The sequence below is a fragment of the Carassius carassius genome, chromosome 19 (assembly GCF_963082965.1).
Source record: "Carassius carassius chromosome 19, fCarCar2.1, whole genome shotgun sequence".
Taxonomy (NCBI): Eukaryota; Metazoa; Chordata; class Actinopteri; order Cypriniformes; family Cyprinidae; genus Carassius; species Carassius carassius.
The window spans coordinates 1,782,776-1,805,239 of record NC_081773.1 but is presented as its reverse complement, the minus strand read 5'-3'; the positions used below and the strand labels follow the sequence as shown (position 1 = coordinate 1,805,239).

At 37.7% G+C, this 22,464-nt stretch overlaps 2 protein-coding genes across 2 annotated transcripts; both read right to left on the bottom strand.

Annotated features, from left to right (window-relative positions):
* On the bottom strand, positions 1-13,646 carry LOC132094848 (glutamate decarboxylase 1-like). Its single transcript, XM_059499478.1, has 16 exons — positions 13,469-13,646; positions 11,912-11,971; positions 10,247-10,399; positions 9,066-9,308; positions 8,679-8,769; positions 6,538-6,650; positions 6,218-6,333; positions 5,521-5,600; positions 5,394-5,448; positions 4,760-4,876; positions 4,597-4,661; positions 3,860-3,938; positions 3,508-3,657; positions 2,273-2,380; positions 2,095-2,184; positions 1-2,010 (listed from the first exon to the last, which is right to left on the bottom strand). The coding sequence occupies exons 1-16, from the start codon at positions 13,554-13,556 to the stop codon at positions 1,837-1,839; spliced, it is 1,782 nt and encodes a 593-aa protein (XP_059355461.1). The 5' UTR covers positions 13,557-13,646; the 3' UTR covers positions 1-1,836.
* A 5,549-nt stretch (positions 13,647-19,195) lies between these two features.
* LOC132094632 (transcription factor Sp5-like) lies at positions 19,196-21,999 on the bottom strand. The gene is made up of 2 exons (XM_059499307.1): positions 21,659-21,999; positions 19,196-20,985 (listed from the first exon to the last, which is right to left on the bottom strand). Exons 1-2 carry the CDS (start codon positions 21,707-21,709, stop codon positions 19,933-19,935), a joined length of 1,104 nt encoding a protein of 367 aa, XP_059355290.1. The 5' UTR covers positions 21,710-21,999; the 3' UTR covers positions 19,196-19,932.
* Between the last annotated feature and the right edge of the window lie 465 nt (positions 22,000-22,464).

Sequence of the window (22,464 nt, the reverse complement as noted above, 5' to 3'; positions counted from 1 at the left end):
CCCACCAGACTTAGTAAACCATATGTGGTCCCTGTTTTGGGCACCACCGCTTCTCTAGACGGGTATTATGGTGTAGCATTGAAATGTTTCTTTACTGGAGTTACTGGAATAGCAAAATCCATTCATTAGAATGGGATGTTCACATACTTCTGGCCATATAATGTAGCAGAGTTAATTTTTTATGTCTTTGGTTGATAAATGAATTAAAATCTCTAATGCACTGTTTTAAATAATATAGATTAATATTGTATCTCAAAATACAAATGAAAATACTTGGAGAGAATAATATCTTTACCACTATTCAAACATTTCTTACTGTAAAACTATGTGATATATGTTTGTCACAAACAATCACAATTTACACAAAGAGTCATAAATTCTAAAAACACAGCGTGTCAATACAGTACTTGGTACAATGGTACATACTTCAGTTAATCTTCATGACATAAAAGCTAAGAAGTTATGCATTTGTGCAATCACATGGACGGTCCAGATGGCTCTTAGATAGTGGTATATTACTGTATATTCTTATACTTTTTTTTTTTTTTTATCAAGAATTCAGATTAGTTCTGGATTTTAAAGGAAATGTTCACAGTTGAAAAATGATGCTCTATGTCCCTCAGTCTGTACAAAAATATTGTGTCTAATGCATTTACAGTGGATGTCTATGGGGCAAAGCAAAACAAAAAAGTCAGTCTCAGTTTTTTAATAAAGTGCTTATCTTATGATATTTGAACTGCAGGTTTCTCTATTGTAATTGTGACTGTGACTTTAATACAGTGAGGTATTGCTACTCCAATGCCTTGCCTGTTAAATGTCCACTGAGAAAGCAATACTGTAAGAACAATTTTCTTTTCTTTGTAGAAAGGGACAATTTTTTTTAAATTTTTTTTTATCACAGACACTGTCATAGAGCTTAATTTGAACTGAACCATGAACATTTCTTAAATGTACAGTTGTGCTCTATAGTATGATATTTCCTGTTAAAATAAAGGGTAACACTCTACAAAAAGGTTTCATCACTTAATATGAGTTAATGAATTGAATATTGAATAATTGAAAATGGACACTTGAATTATTAGAAAATAATGCACACCTAGGTGGTGATGCAAGGACTGTAAGTTTAACGGCTTCAAGAACAGCAACGCCACCATCTCACTACTGAGAATGACATGCAGCTTTTCAGTTTTCAGTGTAAAACTCTAAAACATTCTTTAGTCAATCAGGATCAAGTATTTGACATTAAGTAATGAGCAAAGTATTTGCACTATTTATTAATATAACATATATAATATACTGTTATAATATAACAGTATTTATCAATCTTTATTAACCTTAGTTCATAAATATACGACTGCTCATTGCTAATTCAAGTTAGCTCAGGTCCATTAAATAATTTTAGATGCATTTGTAAATATTAAAAATAACAAAGTAAGATTAAAATATGCATTAAGTATTTTGGCAATGTCAGTTCATGTCAACAAATGTAGTTAACCAGAAAGGGAACCTTATAAGTGTTACAATAGAAAGAACACAATAGACAGGAGACAAGAGAACAGGGGGAAGGGAAGAAGAGAGGTCATATAATGTCATAGGAGGAAATCTGATCCTTCATTATGAAATTATAGCTTTAAGAGCTCACCACCTCTGCATTCTGGAATGTCCAGTTTCTTAGTGGAACATTCTAGAACATCAGAGAGGTTCATTATTCTAGAGCATCTCATTGGTCTCATACTCTGGAATGTCCAGCTGATACATTGCTTCAAAACATCTTCTCCATTTCCTATATTTCTACAGAATTTACTAACATCTACTGAATATCCAACCCTGTGCACTCTATAAATCCTGCCCCAGTCTTTCTATCTCATCGATCAGGAAGTCAATGTCAGACCTGGTTACAGCCGGATTAGAGACAACCATTCTGAAGAAGTTGACCTTATTGCCTTGAGGCTGGTAGCCCACCATTGTTGTTCCACACTCCATCATCATTGCCTTGATCTTGGGAGCAACCTAGATATAATTCAAAGGACATAAACTTAAGGTTACTGGTTAAATGAAATGACTAAGAAGGAAAGTGTGTGAGTATCTACTTACCTTATGAAGTCGTTGTCTTTTCTCCTCTCCATCTGGCAGAAGCCTCAGGCTTGGAGGAATGTACCAGAAACACACATTAGTGTGTTGGGGCTAAGAAACAGACATAAGGGCATCATTAAAAAGTTATGAAAGAAACCTTGACTCTGAATAGTACTAGTATGTGATTGTTTTCACTCACCTCCCCTTGAAACACCATCTCATATCCTTCTCGGTTATGTATCTTGTGGTAGAGATACTCAGACAGCTCCAGACATCTGTCAATGTGCTTCTCAAAGCCTATAGTGCCCTGTTGAAGACAACAGATCCATAACATCACATCTGATATTCTACAAACACATCTTTGAGCTGGATTAACATTGATTACAATACAATAAACATACATCCACTATTCATCCATCCAACTGTTCATCCACCCAATCTTCCCTCTATTAATCTATTATCTATCCAACCAGTCTTCCACCATCCCATCATCTTTCCATTTATTCATCCATACATCCATGAATCCAACCATTCATTTATCCATCCATTAATCCATCCATCCACCCCTTCATACATATAGTACATCTATTTATCTTCCACTACTTTATCTATCATCCATTCAACTATTTAACCATCCATCATCCATCTAATTGTTCATCCTTCCATCCATTCAACCATTCATCAATTAATTCATCATCCATCCAACATTTCGTCCATCTGTTCATCCATCTATTCATCCATCCATCCATCCATCCATCCATTCTTCTTTCCATTCATGTATCGATAACTTCATACATAAAACCATTGATCTTCCACCCATTTATCCTTAAGTCATTCAAATATTCATCCATCTATCAATTAATCCATCAACCATCCAACTTTTTGTCTATACATGAACTGCCTTTAACTATCATTTTTTCATTATTGACACTGTTTTCCTAATGAATGTTGTTCAGTTGCTTTGACGCAATGTATTTTGTTTAAAGCGCTATATAAATAAAGGTGACTTTGACTTTGACTATACATCCATCCTTCCTTCCATCCATCCATCCATCCATCCATCCATCCATCCATCCATCCATCCATCCACCTTTGCTACTTTTCATTCATTCATTCATTCATTCATTCATTCATTCATTCATTCATTCGTTCGTTCGTTCGTTCATCCATCCATCCATCCATCCATCCACCCTTTGCTACTTTTCATTCATTCGTTCGTTCATCCATCCATCCATGTAAATGTTCATGCATCCGTCTACCCGATGCATTCATCCATCTAACCATCTGTCCAACTGTTCATTTATCCATCCATCCATCTGATTTGTTTTTCATCACTGCAGTAAAACCATGATTTCTGTATCTTGCATTTGATTAATTCACAAGTAACACATTATCAAGCACTGAGGTTCTGATCTAATGGATGTGCACACACACCTTTGACTTCCACATGAGCCAGAATTTGAAGATGTCTACATGACGGCCACACTGTATGGCCTTGTCCCCTGTGTCATAGGTGACATCATACTGCTTATCCGGCTGAAAGAGATATCCTGCACACATGGAGTTACAGCCCTGAAGAAGACCCTGAAAACACACAGTGAGTGGAGATGATCATAATAACAACATGTCAACAAGCAGCTCTCTCTCTTTTTTTATTCTTTGTCTCTCTGCCTCTCTTTTCCTCTTGTTCTCACCCAGCTTTTTTTGAATTCTATGACTGAATTTTAATTTGTTCTATTACTATTCAGACTAATTTATTTTCCCCATTTCTCATTTTCTCTCTTACCTTCTCTCGGACCAAAATGGCGGAGCACTGTAGTGGAACGCCCATCATCTTGTGTGGGTTCCATGTGACAGAGTTTGCTCTGCAGAGACAACACTGATCAGAACACACTGTTCACACATGTGTAGTTGGTTAAAGAGATAAGAACATAATAGAGTATGTGCTTAGCAGGTGTATAGCAACCACTATAACATTTGAAATATGAAGTTTCCCCCACTTTTGGAAAATCCTTGTATTTTTGTTTTATGTTGTTTGTCAGCAGTGTGAAGATAACATTTGTAGCCAGCTGTATAAACTTAATGAAAAAACAAACGAGCAAAAAACAAATCCATTTTAACTGCAATTGACACTAGAAAACACATCAAAAACAAAAATATTTAATTTGACATAATTTTAAAAGTGCAGTCTTTAAAAGACTTTTAAGTGGGTTACGAAACAGCCATGTAAGTGCACTTCAAGTGTCAATATTATCTGCATGTACAGTTTTCCTAAAATATAATTTTAAGAGTTGAAGTACCCTACAAGTGGGCTTTTAATACAATTAAGCTCACTTCTTTTCCCCAAGACTGAACAACAAAGTGTTAAACATTACTACATAGCTTCTTCTTATCAAATTAAGACTACTATGTGAATGTTATGTCACCCACATAGTACTCATGAAGCAAGCTGATTTTATTTAATATATGTCTTCTCTTTTCAGACCAATCCTTTGCCCCTGGAGTGTAATTTATTCACCATACCTCTCTACGCCATTCAGCTTGTGTCTGTGTTTTCTAGACATCAGCAAACCTCCACCCCATGCTCCCTTAAAACACACATTGACACCATCAGTTTAAATGCACCTTATTCAGAGTGTGACCATAATCAGTCTGTTAAAGTCAATAATGATAATCACAAACGTACATCCACATGAAGCCAGATGTTGTATTTCTCACAGATGTCAGCGATCTCACTGATTGGATCAAAGGCTCCGTACACTGTAGATCCAGCTGTAGCGTTCACAAACACTGGCACAAACCCCTGGACAGCAGAGACGCAACAAAACCATTTCACCAGATAACATGCACAAGAGTCGCTCAAAACTAAATCTTTCAAACTAAACTCATGAAATGCTTCTGAAACAAATATTATTTAAATGAAACCCATGTTTGATCAACTGCACTATAATTTTAAACAGTGATATTAAAGAAATGTTGCCATTTCAATACAGTTTTAGCTTTAGAAGTCCAATGTGCTTTCCATCAAAGTTTGCAGTGCAAGAAATTAAAGGTGTGAATGCAGGACTGTGCAGTATATATTTTGTTCAAGCATTATTAATTCTACCTTACAAAACCATGTGTTATCGGAGCTGTAAAAAAAAAAAAAAAATAGACGAAAACTGTTGAAAGTGATTATGCATTATTGTCTAAATGACTGTGTTTGAAGGAGTGCATGATTGTGACAGTAATTTCATGACTGGATTATATACAAAGATGCAATTTAAACACAAAAGTCTCATAAGATGTTGAAGTCTTTTGGTTGTGCACTGGAGACTCACCTTCTGTTTGGCATCAATGACTTTGGCCTCCAGATCAGCCGGAATCACTCTACCTCTAACAAAACATGCAAATGTTACAGACTTTCATTGATGAGACAGTCCACAGACACAGAGAGCCTCCACTTACCTCTCATCTGTCTTCAGCAAGATCAGATTCTCTGTGCCGAAACCCAGCACTGCACTGGCCTTCTTTATAGAGTAGTGACTCTGGGAACAACATTGTAATGGACTGGTAAGTGGTGGGGCTTGTGCGTGTATAATTACATTCAAAGCTTCTAAACTGACAGACGAGACATATAAAGCAGCACCAGCCAGCATAACTCTCACATCTCATTTGCATTTGCATACATTCAAATACTGTGCATCAAGACACATTACACCGGGTTTGACATCACTGATCTGTCAAGGTACCGAGATCGGTTTAATGCATGCAAATGAGATGTGAGAGATGCAGCAAAAGGAAAAAGTTTACAATGAAATGGTCTCACAAAAAGCTAGCATATGGTTTCAGAAATCTTACAATATAATACACAATTATGGTGCTTGTTTAGTCAGTTTTGGAGTTTGCTGCATGCATTGCATGAAAAAGAAAAACCAAGATATACTGCAAAACATTTTCTTATGTGTTTGATGACACGGATGAGTTAAAAATGAAAGAATGTTGATATTTTGTCCTATTTTTATTCTATGGGTTGACTTCAGAAACAGTTGATAGGAACAATGCACTCGAAGTGATAACTTAAGAATATTGGGAATACTTTCAGGCTCAGCATCTAACAGCGTATCGAAGGAGAGCGAAGACAGAGAGCGTGTACATGACCTACATGTTCAGAGGTGAACAGCACCAGTCTGGGAGCCGCTGCCATGCCTTTGATTTTAACCTCAGGGTAATGTTTATACCGTGCCACCATCAAGCTGTACATGTTTGAGATCGCTCCTCCTGCAAGAACACACCAATCCAATAGGTCTGTAAGTAGCCCTATAAAGCTTACTATACCATATCTGATATGTACATATATGCACATATTTCGAAGGCCTTTATCAACATAATCAAAAGTCTGCTTTTGTACACAATCTACCACACACCTCTTGTTAACATAAATGGCCATATAAATATCAGCAACGGTTGTTTACTTGACCACACCTGGTGAGAAAATGCCATCGCCCTCTCCATTTGGCCAGCCAATGATCTCTCGCATTTTCTTCAGGGTGAGCTGTTCCATCAGTACAAACACGGGAGCAATCTCATATGTGAACCTGTAAACACACACACCTCGTTACTACTTGTCCCACATTAATGAGTGTCCTGACAGCAGGAGGTAATTCACTAACTCTCTGTATTCATGTCAGTCTGTTCAGTCCATCACTGAAACATTGTGATGGGAGGAACCCCACTGCAGGCATCTTCAGCCTATTAGCGCCAGTCAATAATCATCCACGGTGATTAGTGATGATGAGCAGCTCATTAGTACATGCAAATGTCAAGTGCTCATGCAGTTCTGTCTAATCAATATAAACAGTACTGACATATAATTTAGAGACAGCGTGAACCTGTGCAAGCTTGAGAAGGTGAAATCATATACTGGGGAGACCGGGGCTAGTTGTCACAGGTTTTCTAGTCAAAAGTCCATTTATAGTAATGCTTTTTTGTGCATTATCTCTTACAAATTAAATTTTTGAATAGCTGTTGGGTAAATACAATACAACCACACAGTCCATACAGTACAGATCTGAATGCTCTTTATTTATTTAAAAAAATATAATAAATAAATTACTCCAGTTTGAATACCTTTCTTGATTTCTGTCATTTTTTATTTTATTTAATGCAGCCCTATAGTTTTTAAAAGACTGGCTACACACATGATCCATTTGATGGAAAGTATCCCTCTGATTGAAAGTTTATTTTTTTAGCAAGTAAAATTTATTTTTGTATAATTGTAAAAATGTAAAAAACAAACAAAAACAAAAAACATAAGAATAATGTTTATATTTAGTAATATTTCATGAACAATTACAGGCCTAAATTAACTTATGTTTGCTTGAGTAGCCATACATCATTTTTAGAAAATGCATGTTGAAATGTATCAAAAACATCAGTTTTAAGTGTGCTTCAGAAATACTGAGGTTTGATCATAAACTAAGCATTTAATTATCATCTTACTAAAAACATATTATTGGGAGATGTAGAGTGATAACTGATATTTATACGAATTTTGTGTAAGTAATCTGTTATAAAGATCTCATTGATTTATATTACAAGCTGTCAGCTTTTTTTTTCTTTTTTTTTGGCCTTAGAAATATTAGAAACTGCAGCAAATTGCATGTTTTGTTCGACTTTTCCTCCTCAAATATGAGCTCCATATTCTCCATTATCACACTAACAATAAAAGCCAAATGTGCCAAATATAATCCCCAACAATTGCTAATGCAACCATTTTACGCCACAGACTGAACCAAATTAAGCATGGCTCAGTTACTCGTTGACCAAAATTGGTATTAATTGTGTTCTTAAATTTAAAAGCTGCCAGCTATTCAATCAAATGCATACATACCTTTCTATTAAAGTTTCTGACATGATCAAGATGAATTTGACACAGTTTAACTGAGTTTTTTATTGACATTATCTAAAACTATAGCAAATAAACTGTGATAATGCGAGAAGTGTTGAAGGTGTCTGAATAAACTGGTTCGAATTTACATCAAGATATACCAGAAAAACTGTATGTTACCAGCTAAATCAGGCACAAAAAGCTCTTTAAGGTAATACTTGCAGGTCACCACTTTTCACATTGTGGTTATAAATTGAATGTTCAACCACAAATCAATGGCAGATTTTAATATTGTAATCTATTTTATTATCATTTTATCAGTTGTAGCAGTTGTAAAGCTAAAATGATCTGTCAAGGCTTGAATTGAGGCTATAAATTAAGCAGTTTGGACTAAATTAATAGTTGATGTTTAATACTTAACATTAGAGATTTTGAAGAATATTCTTTTAGTTCCATCTTGCAAGTACCATAACACTTCATAAATAGGTTAAATATAAAGTTAAATTGTAAACTGCTGAATTGTCTTATTAGGTCAAATTGTTTGCCTCACTCAACACAACAAAGCTGAAGGAAGGAAGGAAGGAAGGAAGGTAGGAGGAAGGAAGGAAGGAAGGAAGGAAGGAAGGAAGGAAGGAAGGAAGGAAGGAAGGAAGGAAGGAAGGAAGGAAGGAAGGAAGGAAGGAAGGAAGGAAGGAAGGAAGGAAGGAAGGAAGGAAGGAAGGAAGGAGGAACTCACATGTTAGTGTTGGCAGTAGAAGTCAGCCACTCTCCAGCTAAACCAATGATGTCTAGACCTGAAGACAGCTGGTTAAAAAACCTTGGGTGACCTGCAGACAAGGAAAGAAGATGACACACTAACACCACTGCATATGCATGCACGCTGAAAAATAAAGGTGCTTCACGATGCCATAGAAGAACCTTTTTGTTTAAATGGTTCCATAAAGAACCTTTCTCTTTCACAAAAGCTTCTTTGTGGCAAACGAAGGTGCTTCGGATTATAAAAAAGAATGGTTCTTCTTCGGCATCGCTGTGATGAATTGTTTAAGCCCCTTTGTTTTTAAGAGCGTGTGTCACTATAAGATTCTGAAGCATTCATTGAGTTGGAGGAGCAGGTGAGGATCACCGGTGCGGATGCCGTATTTGAGCGTGTCCCTGCAGTCCACCAGGATCTGCTCCAGACTCTCGGGCTCATCACACAGATCTAAGTTGAAGCCCTCCATTCCCTCCAGCAGCTGGTGCGGATGATGGAAGTCCAGCACCTTTGTGGATCTGTCGAAGGTCTTGCGCACATAGTTAGTGAGGATGTCCACCACCTCCAGCAGGAACTGCATCGTATACTCCTCGCCATTCTTAGCAGGAAGCAGATCTGTGACCACAGTTGTTACAAAGATGCATCAGTCAATCAAACTGCTGCTTGTTTTTACAGTTTCCTTCATTCGTAGAAAAATAGGTAATTTACACATGCTGCATGGTGAAAGAGAGATTCTTCTCTCTTTTTAATGTTTTTGACAGAAATCTCTTGCTCACCAAGGCTGCATTTATTTGATCAAAATATTTTTCTTTTCATTTTTAAATGAAAGTATTCCCACAATGTCAAAAATGATACACTACCATTCAAAAGTCTGGGGTATGTTTTATAAAAAAAGAAGAGAGAAAAGAAATGAAAACAACTGTTTTGAACATTGATAATAATAAGAAACATTTCTTGAGCAGCAAATCAACATATGAGATGATTTCTGAAGATCATGTGACACTGAAGACTGAAGTAATGATGGGGAAAATACAGCTGTGCATCACAGGAATAAATCACATTTAAAATAACTTACAAATTTTTGATAATATTATAAATAACAATTTAATAATATTTCATTTTTGTTTAATTGTCTAATTAAAGGCTTCCTTCAAAAACATTTAAAAATCATAATAATTCAAGCTTTTTTCTTTTTTTTGTATGAGTGGAAAGCAGAATATTTAAAATAAAAAATAATGTTACACAAATGTCATTAATCATTTACTGACAAACTATTTGCAGGCAAACTATGTAAAACGTAGGCCAGACCAATCGTTTGTTTTAACATCAATCTGCTTTACTGCTTTAATTTTTGAGCCATTTTATTAGCCTAATTCTAAACATAATTAACTGCATATCAGAAAAAATATGTAATATGAATCCCATTGCAAATTATATTATAACCTATATTCTATACGTAGCCTATATCACATTTAATAATAAAGTTATTTTAGTAAAAGCCGAGCCTGATGAATAGTGGGGGGGGGGGGGGGGGGGGGGGGACTGTCCCTCACCTCGCGCATACAGATTGGAGAAGTCCGTCTCTGCGCGTCTGAAGCGAGCGTCTCGCGCGTTGTCCCGTGTTAAAATGCTCTTGGGCTGCTGTTCGTTAATAAACCTGACAATTCGACTCTTGTCGTCCACATTATTGTTCTTCTGCAAAAATCCTGTATTATTACACAGAGAAGAAGACTGAAATGAGCGGCCTTCGTTTTTTCCAAACATTGCAGCACATACTTTGACACAGATGAAGTGTCTTTAAAGGTCTTCTCGGAGCAGTGTCCGGCTCATGACACAGGTGACCATCACATGATGACCTCAGTGTCACAGGGGTGTAGATGGACTGTAAATAAACCCTCGACATCACAGAGATCAGGCACGAGCGCAGCTGATGCTCGTCATGACAGGGACCATACCGCAGTTTATAGATGCCATTTAGCCTACATGTACAATTATTAGCCATAACAATAAATACAGTTAAACAGTTTTTTTTTTTTTTTTTTTTTGTAGCTTAAGTCTTCGTTTAAAAACAACAAACAGCAAAATATAACTGAGTGCAGAATTGACATCACACTGCTAGGCTACAGAGGAATTATTACAGCACAGCACAGCAAAAAAAAAAAAAAAAAACCCTGCATCGAGACAGTAGCAGGAGCTTTCCATCCGCACATCAACACCACTGCAGATTATTATATTTTGTCTTCTGCAGCTTTCTCATTGTCCTCATCCTCATCTTCTTCAGCTGATATGGGATCATTCAAGCGGTGGATGGCTCTTCTTCTACCACGCCACATTTCTAGTATGCCAGATGAACCTAGGATATATATATATATATATATATATATATATATATATATATATATATATATATATATAGCGTCTATGTAGCCTACTCCGTAAACCACATTGTCATTTTATACGCAATCTTATTTATATTCGACCCTTACTATTTATATTCCCATTCGTCTGTATCTAATGAAACAACCATAAACCGATTTAGCGCGACTAATTCACGAAAGACTATTTCTTTTGAAATCACCTCTTATCAGTAAGCGTTATGTAAAGGATTTGTGTTATCGCTGCAAAACAGAGGCTTGACGGATTGTGCTTTAATAGATCTCCACTGAGCAGAAATTCTCTCGGGACACACATAGATTCATCTGCTCACCTCTCAACTCGATGCCGGACTAAAACAATCGGAAAGCTTTATCTTTAATAAACGAACCGAACGGATTTTCTTTAAATTACATGGTTAAGCAAAGCAACATTTTTCAAGCAAATTCTGTAGGCTGTTCTGGTTTTGTTTTGTCTGTTAACTGCAGTGCATCTTCAGTCTTTCAGCGAAGTCCAATAGGCTATATACTCACCCCTTAAAATTTTTCATTTTAAAAAGAAACTCGTTTTCAGTCTTCTCCTCCATTCATCGGCACATAATGGAGGTAATTGCTGCTGCTGTTGTTGACGGTCAATTAGGTGACCAGCAGAAACCACCAAAAGGGGGCGCTATGAGACACATCTGCTCGTTAGAAAGCAATTAATACAGACATATTATGCACCACAGTGCCAGGTGGTTTTCAAAATAGTTGGCGTAGTAGCTATTTCAGGGCTGCAAACCATGAAACTCTTCCGTCATATTCACTGCTTAATTTTTTATATTTAGCCTTTTTTTTTCAACTTACCACATATCTTCATTCCAAGTTTCCTCGTGCATCCATGAGCGACTCCACTCCAGTCATAGTCTACGGGGAGAAAACGGCGAAATCTCTAAGTAATCTGGCAAATAAAGCGATAATTATATGGTCCCCGCCTATCCACAAAATACAATTGAAGCTCTTTCTAAATGCACCCAAGCGGTAAATGCACCATCCTTTATGCTCCTAATATGAAATTAATGTGGCAGGCAGCTGAACAGAATCCAGCATTAATGCAGGCCAAACCAGGACAAGAGGTAGATGAGGAGCTCCCTCCCCTCGGCCCAAACCCTCAGCAGCGCTATTATGAGTTCAGCACCATTGACCAGCAGCTCATTATCTCTCCCAGCATCCCGTCCCATTCTTCTCCAAATGCCTTCTCCTCTTTTCATCTCAGGTGCATTAAATCGTTTTCTATTTCAACTGCAATTCTGATTTACTTGATGTAAATAATTGGCATGCTTGGCTGATAAACGTGGCACGAAAACATAAAGCGAATCTTGAAATCTGATGCATTTATTATTATTATTTTTATTTTATTTTTTACATTTCACAATTTAAATGAGGGCCTACATGACGAATTTATTGACATCTTGTTTTGAAAAGACGTCATATAGGACACTTCAAAGAATAGAGCAATGGAATTTAACAAATAGCGAGGATTTTATGCTTTTGAAAATTCTAAAAAAAAAAAAAAAAAAATTCAAGGCTATCAGAATAGAAATGTGAGAAATTAAATCTAAAATTGCTAATCTAAAAAAATAAAGAAAACAGAGCCCAGGATGTATGTGAGCAAATGTACCCCGCAGCTACAGACACACACAAAGTCACAATATGCCGTGGCTAATTTTTGAAGAGCATGTTTCTTCCGGCCATAAGGAAATTAATAAACAGAGCTGTTTGCCTCCCCCATCACACAGAAACACACTGAAGCGAGCAGCGGGCCATTAGTACCGATTTAGAGGGCCTACAATTATAGATAGGCTAGACTTCATGTGATTAGACACTTGGACAGACAGACTCGTTCCCGTTTTTACCTTTGGACCGAGATGACAAAAATATAGGCTACCTAAAGAAGTAGGCTACAACTGAAGCTATAAAACTGTCCTGCAACATAAAAATGACAGCTTACTACCTAATACATTTTAATAATAGCTAATGTTAATAATAGTAGCCTAATATCTAATTTTAAATTACAAAAATGATATATAGCTAAATTTTAATAATAGCAAGCCTACATTTTAAACAATAGTGTGTTACCTGTGCATCTGAAAACTAATGTCGGATCAGAGTTGGCTGCTCGTCTGTCTTCACTAATTGCCTGTGTGCAGGTGTGTTTAAAGGCCATCCCCTATGTTGACAGCGGCATTGGTCTGTCTGGGTGATGCGGGGGTCCGACGCGCCGCGCGCTCAACGCTGCGGTGATTTGTTGCTCCTGACGCGTCGCGAACAGCGCCGTTTTCTCGCCTCAGCGACAAGATTAATGGCGTTGGCCACAAAGCAAATAGCCGGAGTGAAATAGCGGTTTATCGGTGATGGACCTACTTGAGGAGGGTGGCCGTAAATTTGTCGAGTTGGGATCCGGATCTCCGCCAGAAGAGGAGGAGGAGGAGGAGGAGGAGGAAGCCGCCATCAGCCCCAGTGTTTAAGTCCTCAATCCAAAGAGCCCTGCCACTCTCAGAAAAACTGCTCCTGATTCAGCAGACACACACAGTCAAGCTGACTGGAGGAGAGACAGAGGGAAGTTCAGCATCAACACCGGCATCATGTAAGGTCTAGCATTAAAAAAAAAAAAAAAAAAAAAAAAAATTTGAAACAGATTTTTCATATCATAAATTAAAACAATAATTAAATCGAATATGCTATTGGCTTAGATAGTCTCATATAGCCTATATGTGATACTCTTTTCTTTAAAAATAATAAAATACTTTCGGTTCTTTGGGTGACAAGCTTCCTTGGAAACAGAACCTTATTATTATTATTATTTATTATTATTATTATTATTATTATTATTATTATTATTATTATTATTAATAATAATAATAATAAACAGAACCTTAACAAAGAACCATTTCAGCATGAAGGATTATTTAAGTGGATGTGTTTAAAATCAAACAATAATTATAATGAAAGTAGCCTACCTTTTAGAAACCAGTCTACTCACACAGGTTGCCGAGCCTTAAAATGATTTATTGTAGGCTTACTTCCTCAAATAAATCAAATAAGCCGAGATTATATTAAACATTCCAAGACTTTTTTTTTTCCTCAATGAAAATGCTACTGGATCAAAATGTCAAATGATTTTAAGACTCCTAGATCTGAAACGGTGCTCTAAAAGTTTCATTCACAGAAATGGATTTGGTGCTCATCATCATGCCAATCACATATTGTCTTGATTAATATAGCCTACACATGTTAACACTGATTAAGAAATGGTGCATATTGATTTCTCAATTCAGATGAGATATGGATGAAGGAAACCGATGGCTGTTGAAAGGTTAACAGAAACCTATACCTGTATGCAATATAGATTGGTATTGTTAGAATTGATTTATTAATTAATTTATATTTTTAAGATGACATAAAATCCACAGTTTTACCAAATAAGCATAGCCTACATCACAAAAGCACAGACTGTACTGAACGCCTGTCTGCTGTGAAGCACCTGTTAGATGAATAATTACAGTCTTACTTTAGACGATCAACAAAAACATAAAAAAAGTCCTAGAAACCGCTTACCTTGTAAAAGAAACGAGATATCAATATCCAATATCCAAACAATATCCAAAATCTCCACGCAACTAAATTCCTCGACGTCAGATGCGCTCTCGCTCCTCCAAAATCAGCTCACAAATATATCTAAAATAATTCTCGACGGAACTCGATGACCTCTCCGGAGGCGATGTGTTATTTGCTGCTACTCAAAGCGTAAATCGCCTATTTATTCGACACTGGATGCGCGTGACGCGCGGTTAGTAATCCTCGGACCTCTCCACAACATCAGACTGGCTCTGAAACACATCTCACTTCTACAGAAGCATCAGCACGAGCGTTATTACGACAGCTGTGGCACCTTCCCGCAGGACTTTGTGTCTTAAATGAGAATGCAATTCACGAACAAACACTTTTCAAGTTTGACACGACAGCAGCGCACAGCACAATTACATGCTGCTCCCGAGAGGAGTCTGGGTCAGTCTGCCCTTCAAACACCAAGGACAACACTGCTCGAAGAGCAACACTTTTTAGCTACTGTTCTTGGACAGGTTATTCATAAATATCTATAAGCGAGAGACTCGTCGAGCTTTGAAGGGTTCTTCTTTATGTTTATGCGCTAAGTGATCTTCTTAACCTTGAAAAGAGAAGCTCTTGTCTGAGAAGTTTTCTATGAATGTGAACGCTGTTCAGACGGGTGTTGTAGGAGAACTCCACATGGTGGCAGCAAGCGTTCAATTAATGCAATAAATCCAAGCCGATTCTTAGTTCATGCATGCAGTGCTTTTATGGTTTCTTTTTTTCTTTTTTTATCAAGGCGATAAAAATCCTTAAGTACTATTCTACCTAAACACTTTTGGCAAGAAGGAATGCATCGACTGTATAGGAGTAATAGGCTACTGATCTCTGGATTCTGTCATATTGAATGTATCTTCAGCACCTGGACAGCTCCCTCTGTGACTCAAATCTGCAGGTCTGCAAAAAAAATAATAATAAAAAAAAAATAATAATAATAAATACTCAAAGATCCCTCTTCAACGGAGAATCATTTTTCTGTTGAATAGAGTCTTGGATTGGCAGGCACACCTCACCTTACTGAGTAACTTCAATTTCAAACCCAAATCTCTATTTTGACATTAGCAGTATAGACATTGGTGGCCATTGCAAAATAAAGCAACTTGGATTTTAACTCTTTTTGGTCTTGCAGTAGGTCTATGGAGGCAATTAACAACGAAAAACAATGCCATATTTCTTGATTCACGCCATGGTAATTTCAGTGAGCAGCAGCAGAACAGAAGCAGAATATGAACCTCACGTCGACGCAAGGTGGCGCTGGTATATTAAAGCTCAGTCCACACGCACACCTGCTTCATCTATGCAAATTATGCCATTAAGCAATAAAATAATAATAATAAAAAAAAAAATAAATAAATAAACAAATACAGTACATACATTGTATCATGTTTGTATATCATTAAACCTTTGTTCTTAGACATCATAGACATTTGCCTTTTTGGAATGTGGTCAAGAGTTCATAGGCCACAGGTAAGTTGTGATAATAATAATAATAATAATAATAATAATAATAATAATAATAATAATAATAATGATAATAATAATAATAATAATAATGATGATGATAATCCCAGTGATGGTAAACAGAAATATTTCATAGCCTAAAAAGAATGTTCAGAATGCAACTCAACTTGCAATCAATCAATCAATCAATCAATCAATCAATCAATCAATCAATCGGTCGACAGCTAATTTAAATTAATAAATGAATAGTTTTGGCCCTGATTGGTAAACAAACATTTTGGTCACAGCTTTGTCTTGTTTATCATAACACTGCACACTGTCTATAGCGCACAGGGACTATATATTTTAGTGGAGGTATTTAATTATTAAATAAGTATTAAATAAGAAGTATTAATTAGCTTAATAAAATGATGTTTAAAAATATGTGTATGCAATATTTTTATATGTTTATATGTAATCCTTTTAGAAAAGCAATGAGCAGTCAGGTCACAATATAGCAAAGTATCTTTTCTCTGCTTAATAAAGAAAGTAAATAAACTGGTTGTTTAGAGAGGGAAAAAAAGGAAAGGAAAAGTAGGTCTGAGGTGAGAAATGTATCACTCTTTTCATGCAAATCATCGCTTCATTCTGCAGCCAGAAGTGATGATCTTAAACACACCCCAAACAACCTTTGATGCTCAGCTAGGCCTGGGTTTATTAAATTTTTTTTCACATTTAATACTCTAAAATAAACAAGCACATGTAAGATTGCAAGTATGCGTGCTTAAGTATGTGTGTCTAAATGCCTGATTCTGCCAGCCTTTCAACAGACTGACATCAAAGGAAGATCAGAGTGTGGCATTCAGATCAGGTCACGGTGAGGCTTAAACATAAACTCCCTCCAGCAGTCCCTCCGTGCAACGCCACATGTGCTGCTGTGATAGCCTGACCATATCTCACCCTCTGGAGGAGAGGAACAGCCTTGTCTGCCCTGTGGGAACAACTCAATGCTTGCTGCTGAAGAGGCTCATGGAGACATGTATCTCAGTACCTGAACAAGGCACATGCGCAGATCCTTCACTGATTGCTCTTTCACTTCATATTGGGACATCTGAGTTATTATTCATTCTAGTCAAAAATCTACAAAAGCACTTAACTTTGTAAATCAAGATTATGTTAGTAAATACTCTGCTTGTATTTTGGTATTCATCTTGGCAATGTTTAGTAACATTATACTATTGTTAGCAAATACCAATACGCTCTTATCGCAATTTGTATCTATTTTATGCTTTAGTGAATGAAAGTGAAGTGACATTCAGCCAAGTATGGTCACCCATACTCAGAATTTGTGCTCTGCATTTAACCCATCCGAAATGCACACACACAGAGCAGTGAACACACACACCCGGAGCAGTGGGCAGCCATTTATGCTGCGGCGCCCGGGGAGCAGTTGGGGGTTCGATGCCTTGCTCAAGGGCACCTCAGTCGTGGTATTGAGGGTGGAGAGAGAACTGTACATGCACTCCCCCCACCCACAATTCCTGCCGGCCCGGGACTCGAACTCACAACCTTTCGATTGGGAGTCCGACTCTCTAACCATTAGGCCACGACTTCCCAGAAGTGATGGCTGAACTACTTTGCATAGGCTTCTCGTGATGTGTAAGGCCTAACTTACTGATCATGTATTTTTATATCACTATACCAAGAAATTACTTGCTTAAACATTAATGAATGTGAAGAGATGACAACGAATGTCTGAATAATTAGTCTTCTTGTTTTACGTTCAACAAAAAGCAAGCAATAATCGGTATATTGTTGAGAAAATCACTATTCATTTTGATAGAAGATCTGTTTTAATAATAAAGTTCAATCAACATATTTATAATTTTTTATATTTATTTTAGGATTAATAAAAAAAAAAAACATACAAACAACCAAACAGTGATTAGGGATTCTCTCCTTTACATAATTATTGAGTTCACTGGTGTTGATGGATAAAGATCCAGTCCGTAAAATGTGCCCAGTGAGAACATATGAAACACATATTATTGTATAGTATGTCTAAGAAACTATTATTAATACTAATATTAATAAATTTTACGCCAAAACTGTAACCATTATAAATGCAGTTTAAATGATCAAGCAGTATGGCACAGGTGTTGCTGTTTTTGCCCTTCTGTAGAGACTTAAGTGACTAACCCTAACTAGTATAGCTGGAACAAGTAGTATAGCTAGATCTGCTAGTAAACACAGGTAACTGGCCCAACATTAGGGGAGGGTTTAGTGATGTGTGCTCGGATTTTACCAACGGAGGCGCTATTGCAGGAGAAACTGCACAGTAGAGTTCAAAGAATGAACATCTTTCCAGGTGCCAAAAATTCCCCTTCCAAATATCATTAACACACACACATACTTAATGTATTCTAAACGGATGTAGTTTTATGCAAGATAATAGAAACTTTAAGTAGAAACCTCCTTTAATAATAATAATAATACATTTTTAAGTGTTTTTTGTCTTTCACTGTGCAAAACGCTCAGTATAATTCAGACAGAGAATTAATTAGAACTACGGTACTCCCATTTAGAGTGAATTGGCCGAGACCACTTAAATAAAATGTTAATGCACAGACTGAGGTTAAAACTGACATCAGGATCTGAATGTAAGCACATCGAAATCTGCCTAGAAATGAGGTTTTTCTATTACTCGCAGTGCATCTGAATATGTTGCATCAAGATGGAGCTGAGCACTGTTCTGATATTCTGTTTTCTAATTGGGTCACACAGATGGTATTATATGAACTTAGGAACCTGACATGATAGTAGCACTTCTTTTATACAGTTAGTCACAATATTTCTTTAATGTGACTCTAGGATTGCGATGCAGTGAAAAAAAAAAAATAAATTAAATACTAATTCTTACAGACATGTATTGTAGAATGTCGGGGATGTGTTCATATATTTTACATATCAAATACTGACAACATCTAGAAAATGCTTATGAGAGATTACGAAAAACTGAAAACTACAGCTGATGTCATTCAGCGTTTGTTTTATTGTCATTTTTGCCATTTTTGTTCTTAAACTCACATAATGCTGTAAAAAAAACTGTCCTTTGAACTGAACATTAGAGCTGTATGTATCCTAATAACTCATACATTTCACAGTGCTTCATTCTCGGCTCATTCTAGACATTGTTAACAGAGTTTCACTGTTTCTCTGTTTGATACACACTCAAACGTACTTAAATTTAAACTTTGACATCTGTTTAACTCACATTTGTCCTCTTGAAAAAATAAATCTATCCACTCTTAATAACTCCACTTTACCGCCTTATGTTTCAATGGCATGTACAAGTCATATTCTTTATTTTCACACAATAATTTCGAAAGATTAACACATGGTTTTCAATAGCATGCTAAAACACCCCACAAGGAGCGAGAACTGACACTTTCATTCAACAAAAGCTATCAATATATCTACAGAATAAAGAAATCTTCCACCGAAGACAGAGATCTGAACACAAGTCAAAACTTGTTTATGTTTTGAGTAGCTCAGGGACAGGAAACAGGGTTTTCCAGGGTTCCTTGAGGAACTGAGAATGACTTGACATTTTATTTACAAGTCCAAAAAAAAAAAAAAATGAAGAGAGACTCCCAGTCTTACAAGTCTCATCAACCTTTTTAATAATAATAATAATAATAAAAAAAACATGTTTTCGCTTCATGAGGATCCTGAAGATTGTATATATTGCACTAGTCTATAGTCATCCAAGTCTACTACTACACAGGTCTCAGGTCTTCTCGTTTGACATAATCAGAGGTCTTTTCGTGACTTTTGCTCTTCTTGTTCTGGTGCGTCTTCACATGTTTGGCCAAATGGTCGCTCCTCATGAACCTCTTGCAGCAGTCCGGACACACAAAGCGTTTTTCCCCGGTATGAGTTCTCAGGTGCCTCTGTAACTCGTCCGATCGGGTGAAGCTCTTCCCGCAGAAGAGCCAGTTACACACGAAGGGTCTCTCTCCCGAGTGCCAGCGCAGGTGCGCCTTCAGGTGGGACGTTTTGCCGTATACTTTCCCGCATCCGGGGATGTGGCAGATGTGCTGTTTCTTTTTCCCGGGCTCGTCACTGGAGCTGGACGATTGGCAGTTAGGACACCGGCATCTCCGGCAGCGTCTGGCGGTGGCCAGGGGAGATTTGGTGTGGAGGAGGGCTGCGATTTGAGTTTGGTACTGTGCAAAGTCTGTGTGTCCTAACACCAAGCCCCTCTGGATGGGGAAGCGGTGCGGGCCGAGGCTCGCCGGGTGGCTGACGTGGTTTCCTTGCTGAAGGCTCCACCACGGTATTTCCTCCCCGGGGTTTGGAGACAGCTGTCTCTGCTGCTGATGGACTAGCCCTGAGTGTCCCGGGACGAAGCCGTGCGGGATGGGGGGCGGCGCTGCATAGGTGACGGCCGGCACGTAGGTCGGTGGGCAGCTTGATTGTAACGACTGCATGGAGCACGGCAACATCTTGACCGGAGAGAAGTCATAAGCATAGGTGGGGTCGGCCGGAGGGGTCAAGGGGAGCTCGTGGTGGGTGGTGTAGGAGCCCTGCAGGTGAGATTTGGAGGACAGTCCAAAGGAAGAATTGTTGGAAAGCGAGGGCTGCGGATTGGCCTCGTTACTCCAAGGGTGGAAAATCCTTGATGGAGACCCGAGGGTCGTGTCGTAGGGAACTTGAATAAAGTCCGTGGGTGTGGATCCGTGATGATGACCGATCCGGTTACACGTCGCAGCTAGAAGCGCCAGAGGAGAGTGTTTGCTGTTTTCCGGCGAGGAGTTGGGAGTGCGATCCTGGATCGTAGGAAAAAGCAGTGTTAAAACATTTTAAAAAAACAAACAAAAAAACAAAACAAAAAGAAGCCTTTTTGAAGATAAGATTCTGGGGGAAACTTTTCCACATGTTGTGTTCAATGATTTACCTTAGTGTTAATGACGGATATGATTTTAAAATGAGTAAATTGAACTATAACCACATTTAATCTTCTCTCAAGTTGGGCAAAGCTACAGAATTTGGTTATTTCAATATGCATAACTTTAGCTGCATTTGTGAAATAGCTACGTTTACCGTAAAAAAATGACGATTCATCTGAAGTGTTTACCATTCTAATTATGTGCACTAATAAAAAAAAAACAAGCAGCTTAACTGCAGCGTTACAAATTTAAAAATAAATGCAAAGCAAGTTTATTGCACTTTTTGTTCCACTAAATTAATTACTGATGATGAAAATCGAACTAAACTCTCAAAAACTCTGTAATTACTAATTACATGACTGGATACATCGTGTTAAAGTCCTACAGCTCCTACAGTCTTGTTATTTATTTATTTATTTATTTTTTTTTTTACATGAAATCGCCAAAACAAAGTAGATCTGCCGGAGTTCACTGAGCACCGTTTGTATGCGTTATCTGCCACACGCGCGTAAAGGAAGGACATTTTCAACAACATCTCAAACTTTTGACAAACCTGAAGAAATGCCTGTAGTGTGTCGTTCCTCAGCACAGCCACAGCTGCCATGGCAACACTTCCTAGAGTTCCTCAAGCTTCCCGATTTAAAAGCAGCCAAATACACTTCTTCACAAATACTTGAAAACGTCTTCTCACGGAAAGTGCGCGCGCGTCGCTTCCTCTCCTCCAGCTATCCCTGGACCATCTGAGGGAGTGAAGGATCACTTCTTTGGATTTGATAAGGACTTTGGTGGGCCGCCAGCCAGTCAGGAGTGAGATTTATGACTTTGAAGTTCGCCGCTGCCCAATCATCAAAGAAGAGCGGCTCTTTGAGAGGGGGAAGCAAATCCTCTGAATCCACACAAAGCTCCTATGGTGTGTTTGTTGCTCTGGATAAAAGGGCTGATTATTAGAGGGGGGGATGGGACGGGTGGGGATAAAGGCGGGACAATTAATGAAGTAATCACAATGTGGGAAATGTATATACACAAATAATTGGATTTTCTTGATCAAAGACCCCCTCGCTGCCTGGAGACCCCGCTATTGGATTCCAGAGTCACCCGATCCCCCTTTCTGTAATTAAGGATTTGTTGTGTGACAATAGGACGGTGTGCTATCTCCAGAGATCTGGTACAGGTTCACGAGATAACTTCACGAGGAAGGAATCATTTGACTCAGTAGAAAGTTCACACGTAGTTTTTCTGTCCCGCCATTTAAGCTTATACTGGATACATCACATGTTTGGTTTGACTTGTTGGCTCTTTCCAAAAATCAAAGTGAACTCGCAGTTATTCATGATATAACATGTCATAAAATATACTTAT

Excerpts from the sequence above, each read along its gene's own strand:
- LOC132094848 (XM_059499478.1), bottom strand. The coding sequence starts at position 13,556 with ATGGCGGCTTCCTCCTCCTCCTCCTCCTCCTCCTCTTCTGGCGGAGAT. Across the intron at positions 5,449-5,520 it reads TTGCTGAAGACAGATGAGAG|AGGTAGAGTGATTCCGGCTG; the intron begins GTAAGTGGAGGC and ends ATGTTTTGTTAG. Across the intron at positions 3,939-4,596 it reads AAGCTGAATGGCGTAGAGAG|AGCAAACTCTGTCACATGGA; the intron begins GTATGGTGAATA and ends TTGTCTCTGCAG.
- LOC132094632 (XM_059499307.1), bottom strand. The coding sequence starts at position 21,709 with ATGGCAGCTGTGGCTGTGCTGAGGAACGACACACTACAGGCATTTCTT. Across the intron at positions 20,986-21,658 it reads CACTACAGGCATTTCTTCAG|GATCGCACTCCCAACTCCTC; the intron begins GTTTGTCAAAAG and ends CCTACGATCCAG.